Genomic DNA, 11,248 nt, shown 5'->3' with positions numbered 1-11,248 from the left:
AATAAATTCTCATTGCTTTGTGATGTGTATTTATTCAGAATAAGCGGTTATTTCTAACGTTTTAGCAATTGAGGGATTCTGCGTTTACTGCTAAAACGTTAGAAATTCAGAATAAGCGGTATTTCTAATTGTCTTCTTTAGTGTCTTTCGCTATATATTCATTGGAGTCAGTTAACACAACCGCACGCTTTGGTTTGCGAATATAGACTGATCTTTAATCACAGTATTTACAACTTATGGCATACGCCATGACCTTATATGGTATTACAAATAATCATTATCAATAACGTCATCTCTGTTATATGATACTTAAGTAAAGTGTGCTAATACACTACATCTTCCTAGTGGATTCAAAGTGAGAAAGGGCTACCGAATCTGAATTGTACTTGTCGGTTTTGAATGTTTTCCGTCGCCTGGGTACACTATAATATCGTAATTTCTAACGTTTTTAGCAGTTGAGGGATTCCGCGTTACTTACTGCTAAAACGTTAGAAATTACGATTTTTGTACAAGTGCGTTATTGTTTCTCCGCTGATGCTAATAAATGTTCACGAATATTCGATTATAGTTATTGAATGTCGAGTCACGCTAAATGATGTTTCGTGCGATGTTGATGAACGTACAATACCGCTATCGATGTAACTTTTGGCACAAATGAATGTCCCTTTCCCGTTAATGAACAGCAAAAAGTGTAATTAATTGGGTATTATATTTCTATATACCATAGAATTTAAGAATAATACACCGAAAGCTAGTATTCGACAGAGCAGAGCAGAGTCGAATACAAGTTTTTGGTGTATTGTATTTATTCTTCTGGTTCACGACAATTTGGGCTTTTTGTATTTATACAATAGAATTTAAGAATATCGTTAGGAACGTTTTCAGCCTTAAAATGCTCCAAAAATAAAAACTACCCAGCCTCAACTGAATATCAGATGTTGTTATAAAAAAAAATCGTGAGATCGTCCGGACTATCCATGCCCAGTTGTTTTCTTTTCCTAATCAAAGTACTTGCAAGATGTTCCGTAAAATACCTGAAAGCATATGCCTGAAAGCATATGTTGAAATTGTGTAAATTACTTGTTTGCATGCCAAGAAAAAGACACCAATCAGAAAACAAAAGAGTTCTTTAGGGAATAGGCAATAAACCAGAACAAGTTGTGCAATGTTGTGTAAATTTCGACGCTACTTGAAAGGGTTAAGACGCTACACAATATTCAGTGGTCCGTCATCATATGTGGGTGTGTGAGTGCTTGTCCACATATAACTCTGCCATTTCACAGATATCGAGCTATTTGAGGGAAACGCTTTGGCTCATCTTCTACGGAAAACCACAAGGTAATTAGCTTTAACCTATTAGCCTATCTGTATTTCCTTTTTGCCTAAAACACTCTTCTGCTCTTGGCTTTGGCATTTGCCTTGAGAGTATCTGAAAAGATTACCTCACTTCTGCACATAATAAATACAAACAAGCACTCTAGAGTGCTCAGCATTAGGTTCTATGTAAGAATTGGTCATATGCATAAAATACGTTTTCTCTTAGTCACAGCGTTCACATTTTTGACACATTCACAGGATGTGGACTTATGGCCTCGTTGGCTTCCTCTTCTTCTTTGTCGCGCTGCAAACGGTTCAAATCAATGGGTGAGTCTAAAAAATTATAATCTTAAAAAGCATTGCTTGAAAAGATATCTAGATTTACCAGGATGTAGATTTATTGCTCTTCGCCACTTAATATCGCCTACGAGCACCCTTAGTTCTACTAACCGCTATGTTCTTGTTTAAATCCTTACTTTTGATCCTTTTCAGTGTCTCTACTCATATACTGTAAATCATAAAAAGTAAAACTTTTATTGCTGTAATTTTTAATATTCTGGTTAACGCGTTCTTGCTTCCTTCATTCTAACTAACGCAAGGGAGCGGTCATTAATTACTTGTGTGTGGGGGGGGGAGGGTCGGGTCGGTATTTTTGCAATTCCTGGGCTCAAAATTTTGTGCACCCCTTCAAATCCAAGCCCAAAAATCGTGACCCCCCTACCACCACCACCACCACCACCTCCACTTTTTTATTTTATAATATATAGATTTAGGCACTGCCTAAAAGCGGAGCCAGCTTTATTACCATATTTTTATATGAAGAATCTTTGGGCAGTTTAGGGTTATGACCATAATAGAGTTTCTAGACTAGAATTAGTAGACTAGGATAAATAGAGATCCATAATAACAACGTCTGATCGAATATTCCACTTACAAACACCGGGGTTTTCAAAACTCAACGAAGCCACAAAAAGAATGTTATATTTCTTTTATAAAATTATTTCTAATCCTACGCAAACGCCAAAGACAATAAAAAAAAAACTTCAAACAGCGCGCGCTCATGGCATCATTCCAGTGCACGTCGGCGCGCGCGCAAAAAAACAATTTGAAAAGCTGGTTTCAAATTCCAAGCAATATTTACTTAATCGTTCGGTGGTTTATCTATTTGGACATCTGAATCTGCGATTTCCTATTTACTTGGGACATGTTTTTATCCCATTTATGTTCACTAAATTACTTAATTACACATTGGCGCCCCCAAGGCATTCCTATTGCAGTTGAAAGGTTGACTGATGATGCACGAATACCCCTTGCACGATTTTATGTTGCGTCAGCCACCGCGAGAGGTAAAGAAGTCGTGCAGATAATATTTCAAGCATGTAAAAGTACAAAGCAGTTCCTTAGACAGACATATCCTTCAAATTCTCATTTTCATACGGCCATTTTACTGGCTAATCAGTTGCATTTTCTCACTTTTTCTTGTTAATTCGTTTCTGCAATCATGCATTCCGACATTCGTTTTACGTCGAAAGTCAGAATAGGCTTAATCCCCCGTCTTTTTCAAGTCCCCCCGGTTCTTGCTGGAACTAGAACTCTCTCATTGGTTTAGAGCGATCAATCACTTAGCTGGCCTGGTCGCATGGTCACGTGAGTGGTACAGATAGCTGACAGCGTGTGACATTGACCACAATTTTTGAGTCACCTAGTTTATGACCAATTTCTATAACTATGGAGCTCCGCGCTGAGTTTAACTGAATATAATTTATTAAAATCTAAGCTGACATTACACAGAAATATACCTGAGTTCTTCTAGATAATTCATAGTACAGCGTGTATATCGAAAGTATTCCTCTAAAGAATGTTTACTTTTTCATTTCTGTCTGTCGATTGAGCGTGGGAACACCCTAACCTGATTGGCTGTTTTTTTTTTTTTTCAAAAATGGTCAAAATGTTTACAGTGTTCAAGCCGAATCTGATTGGTCAAAGTTGTTCAGCATAGAAAGAAACATGTAAGACCAAAATGATGATCAAATACTTTTGTCAGCCTTGCATTTCATAGCATACCCTCCAACCCCTCAAAACACATATAGAGGCGACTCTATGATCTCTGTCATCAATGCCAAATGACCAGTATTTCTTTTCTCCTCATATTTCAGGTTTGAGAAAGGTTACTGCAAAGTGTCCCTTCCTCAGTATGTCACCCCGGCATGTTCCATAAAGAGAAAGGCGGGCCTCTACAAGCAGCAGAAAGAGTTTAAATTGAACGCCCCTTCGGCTGCTATGCCTTATGCTCGCCTTGCAGTGTCCACGAAGGAATATCCAAAGTTCGTGAAGGACAAGCCGATGCTTAGTAGCCATCTAACAGAGTACGCTGCCATGGTGGCAGCAGGGCGCAAGTTTCAAGAGCTCTACAAAGACATGACTAAAGGCAGACCAGAGGAGATGACTTACAGAGATTTCTTGGAATTGAACAAATATATGCGCACTGCCTTGGAGAAAGCGTTTGGGGTAAGGAGTTACTACTAGATAGTTAAAAACAATGCATATGATATGATCATCATGCTATTGATGTTGTATCCAGGCGTGTATCCAGGAATTCTTGTGGTGGGAAGGGGGGGGGGGAGAGGTGTAAAGCCAGGTTTCATATGGAAAATAGAATTATTTTTGGCGGTCCTTCAATAAGAAATGACATACTTTTGGCGGTCCATGAGAGGTGGACGCACCCCCTTGAGCATGCGCCTGGACGGCTGTGCTGTTGATGGCGATGCTTCTAGTGATGATGGTGGAAGTGTTGATATGTTGCTATCTCATTTACGTATAAAAGTTCATTTCTGGTGTAACCATAGCACAAGATGCGCCTCCCATCTGAGTACGAACCATTCCAGATGGACGTCACCAAATACCTTTCGGACAAGTATTTTACAGAGCAGCGACTTGCTGGAGCAAACCCACTTGGTCTGCAACAGGTCACTCTCTCGGATGAAGGTACAATCAGAAGGTCACCTTGTGTGATAAAGTTAAAACCAAACAAATCACCTTGTTCGGTGACCAACAGGCCACATTCTCTGATAAAGGTAACGCAAAAGGTCTTCTGGTCTTATAAAGGTAAGACCAACAGGTCACCTTGTCTGATAAAGGCGATATCAACAGATCACCCTTAGAAGCTCCCCTTTCCCATCATTCCGCGAGATCATAGTTTCTCATACAAGATTAATGTTTAAGGTTTTATTTGATAGTGGGACTTTCATTCAGCAATCTTAAAAAAAACCTCAACCCAAATTTCAACTGGAAGAAGGCCGTGGGAGAAGCTCTTGGAAGAAGGATAAACAACAACGAAAAACTGAAAGAGGTTGGTTTATCAAATGCCTGATCATTTCTCTTCCTAATAATAATTTCACCTATCTATCATATTGTATCTATCATGCCTTACCCTTACAGTGGTATATCTATCACGCTCCCAGCCTCTATTGAGCGGCCACCAATCTAATTCCCGAGGTTTGCTGCTTAATGGAGATACCACTGTATTTTGTCAATTGTTAATAATTAATGATCAGTCTTTTGTTTTCCTCTCCGTATTTGCATCTAATTATAACTGCGAAGGTGTAGATTTTATAGATATGGTCATTGTCTCTTAAGGTTATCGAAAAAGGCCTGTTGTTTGCTCTTCGTTACCCACTTGCCGATGACATGGTATTCATGAAGGACATCGTAGATGACCATGCTAATCGCACCCTTTGGCCTTTCTATTCTCCTATCGCCCTCTTTGCATCAGTGGAAGAGAAACCGCCGAAAAATTGGTACTGGAAAAGGTGGGGATGGAAAGGGAGCCACACCCTTAAGCCCGTGGCCATACAGATGGACTACAAACCAGGTAGGAGGATCCTTGGTTAATCCAGAGGAGTTTTTGGCCCCATGAGGAATAGGGTTCTTGGTCACACGAGGGATAGGGTTCTTGGTCACACGAGGGATGGGATCCTTGGTCACACGAGGGATGGGATCCTTGGTCACACGAGGGATGGGATCCTTGGTCACATGAGGGATGGGGTTCTTGGTCACAAGGGATGGGATTCTTGGTCACACGAGGGATGGGGTTTTTGGTAACACGAGGGATGGGATTCTTGGTAACACGAGGGATGGGATTCTTGGTCACACGAGTGATGGGATTCTTTGTAACACGAGGAATGGGGTTCTTGGTCACACGAAGAATGGGATTCTTGGTCACATGAGGGATGGGGTTCTTGGTCACACGAGGAATGAGGTTCTTGGTCACACGATGGATGGGATTCTTGGTCACACGAGGGATGGGGTTCTTGGTCACACGAGGGATGTGTCATTCTTCTTATAAGAAAATAGTTCTTTTGTTAACATCAAGGGTGAACCTTTGTTCAGGCTAGAAACAAAGGAGGAGGGTTGGGATGGGGTTCCTGGTCACACGAGGGATGGAATGGGGTTCTTGGTCACACGGGGGATGGGATGGGGTTCTTGGTCACACGGGGGATGGGGTTCTTGGCCACAGGAGGGATGGGATGGGATTCTTAGTCGCACGAGGGATTCGGTTATTCGTCACATAAGGGATGGTGTTCTTGGTCACACGAGGGATGGGATGGGATTCTTGGTCAACCAAGGAATGGGGTTCTTGGTCGCACGAGGAATGGGATGGGATTCTTGGTCACACGAGATGGGGTTCTTGGTCGCACGAGAGATGGGGGTCTTGGCCACACGAGAGATGGGGTTCTTGGTCACACGAGGAATGGGATTCTTGGTCACACGAGGGATGGGGTTCTTGGCTACACTAGGGATAGGGTTCTTGGCCAGACTAGGGATGGGATGGGATTTTTGGTCACACGAGGGATGAGATTCTTGATCACATGAGGAATGGGATTCTTGGTCACACGAGGGATGGGATTCTTGGTCACACGAGGGATGGGATGGGATTCTTGGTCACACGAGGGATGGGATGGGATTCTTGGTCACACGAGGGATGGGATCCTTGGTCACACAAGGGATGGGATCCTTGGTCACACGAGGGATGGGATCCTTGGTCACACGAGGGATGGGGTTCTTGGTCACAAGGGATGGGATTGTTGGTCACACGAGGGAAGGGATTCTTGGTCAGACGAGGGATGGGATTCTTGGTCACACGAAGGATGGGATTCTTGGTCACACGAGGAATGGGATTCTTGGTCACACGAGGGATGGGATTCTTGGTCACACGAGGGATGGGATTCTTAGGCACACGAGGGATGGGATCCTTGGTCACACGAGGGATGGGATCTTTGGTCACACGAGGGATGGGATCCTTGGTCACATGAGGGATGGGGTTCTTGGTCACAAGGAATGGGATTGTTGGTCACACGAGGGAAGGGATTCTTGGTCACACGAGGGATGGGATTCTTGGTCACACGAAGGATGGAATTCTTGGTCACACGAGGAATGGGATTCTTGGTCACACGAGGAATGGGATTCTTTGTAACACGAGGAATGGGGTTCTTGGTCACACGAGGAATGGAATTCTTGGTCACACGAGGGATGGGGTTCATGGTCACATGAGGGATGGGGTTCATGGTCACATGAGGGATGGGGTTCTTGGTCACACGAGTAATGGGGTTCTTGGTCACACGATGGATGGGATTCTTGGTCACACGAGGGATGGGGTTCTTGGTCACACGATGGATGGGATTCTTGGTCACACGAGGGATGGGGTTCTTGGTCACACGATGGATGGGATTCTTGGTCACACGAGGGATGGGGTTCTTGGTCACACGAGGGATGTGTCATTCTTCTAAAAAGAAAATAGTTCTTTTGTTAACATCAAGGGTGAATCTTTGTCCACGCTATGTCGGCCCCCATCAGGGGCGAACCAATGACTGGACTAGGTAGGAAGGCACATTGGATCCAGGGATTGGGTCCTTGGTCCCATTACGGACGAAGCCTTGACTACTCTAGGGTAAGCTAGAGTTGGCATTAGGATTAAAGCATAATTCTGTGGCTCTCAATAACGCGCCATTAACCCTAAATAATATATAAGTCCTAAATAACCTGAACAAAATTCTCATTTTTCAACGACTGTTCAGATTCTGCCGTTTTCACACCCAAAGACGGAGGAAAATGGACCCTGGCTAAACTGAACGTGCAAGTGACCGATGGCGGGTACAGCCAAATGGTGGACCATCTTAGCCACGCCCACTTAGTTGCCGAGGCTGTCTGCGTGAGCATGGAGAGACACTTGTCCCACAAGCACCCTCTGTACCAGATGCTAAAGTTTCACTGCCGGGGGGTCCTCACCGCCAATGTTTTGTGTGCGCCCGCTCTTTTGGCACCCGGACAATTCATGCACACTTTATACGCTTACGGATGGAAAGGCGCAAGTAAGCTTGTCTCCGGCGCGGCAAAGAGCGAGGATTGGATAGCTCATGGCTTTACCGAGGATCTCATTGTAAGCACAAGCCCGACCAGGACAGGGTGGGGAGGGGCAAAGAGATAAATGGTAAAATTATTCCCTGTACAACAAACACAACGTTCTCTTGATGAAAAAGGAAGAAGCGAGCCTCTTACTAAACTTATGTTCCATCCTGATTGAGCTATCAAAAGTACTTCTCGCAACATGCAATTTTACAGGGTGATTTGGAACGTATTTATTGCCAAGTGGAAAAATCTTAAAATTAGGTTAAAGTTGTCGTTTTGGGACGTTTCGCAAAATCTCTGCAAACCTGTTCTTATTCATATACATTTTATCTAGCATGGATCCATAATGATTGCTTTTCATATCCACATGATATCATATGGATTATTTTCATAGAACCGAGGCGTGGATGATCGTGGTACTTTACCGTACTACCCATACAGAGACGATGGCAAGATTCTCAACAGGGCTCTCGAGCGCTTTACTAAGGAGTATGTGCAAATGTAAGTACGACCTTTTAATGGAGATATACACCAAACGAAAATGCGCCAACAACAAAGGTAAAATTGTAAGGGAGAGCCCCTTTTACCGTAAGAAAACTACTATTCATGGGATTTGCGCGTAAATTTATTTTTGTCAGGGCAAGCTCCTCCCTTTCTTCAAATACCGCACATAAGTAAGAAAAGATGGTATCAAAGCTGATACAAGGCCGTAGCCAGGCGGTTCGGGGATATTTGGAGGGCATTTTTCATAAGGACATATGGAGGTAGATGGCAATACAAGGGATGGCCCCCTCCCCTAGCTTATACGCTTCAGATATGGCCACGTTAGCCTCGTCCCCAGGCTACTCCCTTTCTGTTAGCTCCATGATGCTTTGCGCGCAGACTCACACTTTTCAATATGGCGGACGCTTCATGCTGACTTAGAGCGTGATAGTCTCGCCGAGAAGTTCTTCAAGGTAAAAGCGATAGGGATGCTCGTCGGAAAATTCGAAAAATACCCCTAAAAAATACCTGCACGACCAAAAATTGTTAACCTAAACAATACCTCAGGAGGCTTAAAAATACCATTTTTAAGAGAAAATCCTTTTTTTCTCGGATACCCCCTAAAAACCCCCCCCCCCCCCGGGGGGGCTTTGGCCATATACGATATAACAAATATCTGAACCACCTTTGTGTACTTTGATTCCTGATAGTCTTTGATAGCACACAACATTTTCACAACTTCAGATACTACAAAAAGAAGGAAGACGTCCTCGAGGATAAAGAGCTACAAGCATTTGCCAAGGAAATATCTGTTGATGGGAACGGAAAGGTGAGAATGCAGCATTAGGGAATATCTGATGATATGAAGGGATACGTGAAAACTCAGATTTAAGATATATCCTGTTTTTCGTAATGTAGATCCGTCGTTTCCCTACCTCCATCAGGTCCGTGATGCAATTACGATCGATAATCTCTCGGTTTCTGTGGATAGTTATCGGTCGCCATACGGCAGTGAATTATCCACTGACTGATTATGTTTCGTACGTGCCGAACGCCCCGACAAAGTTGTACAACGACAGCCGAGCACCCGCTGACCGCTTCAGCCTGCTCAACCTACCGCTCCGGACTGTTTCTGAGGTAATAAAGTATAGACCATGCTTCTTTATATATTGAAAAGTACTCTATGCCCAAAACTTCTGGATAGCTAGGAAGCTAGAACTTATTTACGGTTTTTACTTAGTGAATTATCGTTGGACAATTTGACGCCATTTGTATGTTATTGTGACGCCGGGGGCTTCAGGTCAGTAGATGCTTCACGTCTGTGACAATGATATCATCCTGTTGTTAATTCTACAGACCCAGTGTGCCTTCACATCTAGCCTAGGCACTTTTCGTTACGATAGACTTCTTGACTACGCATCATTTCTAGAAGACCGCGCAGCCCGTCGCGTTGTATACCGCAATTTCTGCAGGCTCAACGAGCTGGTGGAACCGCTGCTCATCAGAATTAATAACCGCAGGCTCAAAGATGGTCACCTGGCCTACCCCTACTTTATTCCGCGATGGCTCCCAAATGGCATTCAGACATGAACAGCGTAAATTTGCATTTAACAAAGTAAACTTACATGTAACGGTTTAAAGCCGCATTGTCACCAGTTTACTTCCGGTCGATTACATAACAATCTCCGATCATTTTTAACGGAAAACGCGAAAAATATTTCAAAATATTGAAAGCAGTGTGTCTATGGGAAGTTTCTTTGGGGTTATGATTGATAATTTAGAACGGATGGCCTGTTATATATCTCGGATTGTAATAGATTCTTTTGTCTTTTAACGGTTGAGGTTTCCGTCGGACCTCCGGAAGTAAACTAGTGACAATGCGGCTTTTAAGTGAGTTTGTTTGTAATGGGAATCAGAGGCTCTAGGCTTAACCAAGAACGCATATCTTATGCTTTCTTGGCTTAACTCGTTGCTTCGCCATTGAAGGTCGCTACTCTTCGGCTCAAAGTTAGCGTAGGCTGGAGCCTCTGGCACCCGAGTGGATCTGCGTGAAATATAAAATAAATGTAAAATCAAAACTCCGAATGGTGGCGTTTTTTTCACCCGTAAGCGAGAGGAAGTAACTGCTTGGGACTAAGCGTCCGATAGGTCTGCGGAGGAAGGGAGTACTTCTGAAAAAAACAGACACTGCATAGAATAGTAATTTATTAGCTATAAAATAATGCGACGCGACATTTAGTGCTGAGAATACAGTGAGCGTGTAGCGAGAATGCAATACATGAATCTGTGATAACAAAGACGCTGTTAAGGTGATACTGTAAAACTGAGGTCTGTACTTCTGGCCGCCTATAAGGCAAGTTAAAGCTAACCCAGGGTTGAATGCTTTTTTTATCCAATCAAATTTCGAGATCCCTGGGTTAGCGCTAACCTGCTTTCTATGAACAGGCCCCTAGTGACGTACTCGTAACTTTTAGGGGCAGTCATTGGCCTATAAGAACTTGGTGGTGGGAGGAGGGCATGAGGATACTAGTCTTGTTCCAAGCGTCTAAAATCAAGGAATTAGTATCATTATAGGGTCTTACTGTCGAATCCGTTGTATCGCGACCCGCGTTTTCAAAACACGATTTGTTTTGGTTTTCTGTTCCGTCAGTAAAACCATTCTGAGCCAATCAGAGACTCGCTTTGTCGCCCTGGCTATCCTCTGGACGAAAACCAGTGTCGCGACAGAAACCCAGGCACCTGCACTAGGCGAGAGATGGCAAAAATCTGATTGGCGTAGAATAATTTGACTGGCGGGACAGAAAAGAAAAAAACAAATCGCGATACAACGAATTCGACAGTAAAACCTAATCTGTGCTTAAGTAAACGTATATTTTTGCCTTTACCACCACCAAGCTAACAATGCTTTGCTGCTTGAGGATTGTGGAGTATTCTGCAACATGTTTTGCCATCATTCCCTTTGTGTTGCGGTTCACCTGCTCTGTTAGCAAAGTGTCCATACTCGTTTGCCCAGGGCTAAGCACCCAACGAGATCGCATCCAGG

At 43.3% G+C, this 11,248-nt stretch overlaps 1 protein-coding gene across 2 annotated transcripts; it reads left to right on the top strand.

The window, feature by feature from the left end:
• The first annotated feature begins 1,177 nt into the window (after window positions 1-1,177).
• LOC125561822 (polyunsaturated fatty acid 5-lipoxygenase-like) lies at window positions 1,178-10,290 on the top strand. Of its 2 annotated transcripts, none has more exons than XR_007307512.1 (11): window positions 1,178-1,338; window positions 1,576-1,644; window positions 3,474-3,825; window positions 4,164-4,302; window positions 4,554-4,666; window positions 4,954-5,188; window positions 7,392-7,753; window positions 8,117-8,223; window positions 8,950-9,034; window positions 9,150-9,342; window positions 9,562-9,704. XR_007307512.1 is itself a non-coding variant. In XM_048726311.1 (11 exons), exons 2-11 carry the CDS (start codon window positions 1,577-1,579, stop codon window positions 9,793-9,795), a joined length of 1,914 nt encoding a protein of 637 aa, XP_048582268.1. In that variant the 5' UTR covers window positions 1,178-1,338; window position 1,576; the 3' UTR covers window positions 9,796-10,290. The 2 variants fall into 2 exon arrangements, 1 of the variants encoding a protein (XP_048582268.1); XM_048726311.1 differs by having other exon boundaries at window positions 9,124-9,342; window positions 9,562-10,290.
• Window positions 10,291-11,248: the final 958 nt, after the last annotated feature.

The sequence above is a fragment of the Nematostella vectensis genome, chromosome 4 (genome assembly GCF_932526225.1).
Source record: "Nematostella vectensis chromosome 4, jaNemVect1.1, whole genome shotgun sequence".
Lineage (NCBI taxonomy): Eukaryota > Metazoa > Cnidaria > Anthozoa > Actiniaria > Edwardsiidae > Nematostella > Nematostella vectensis.
The sequence above is the reverse complement of the archived record's forward strand: the minus strand, read 5'-3'. Positions and strand labels throughout refer to the sequence as shown.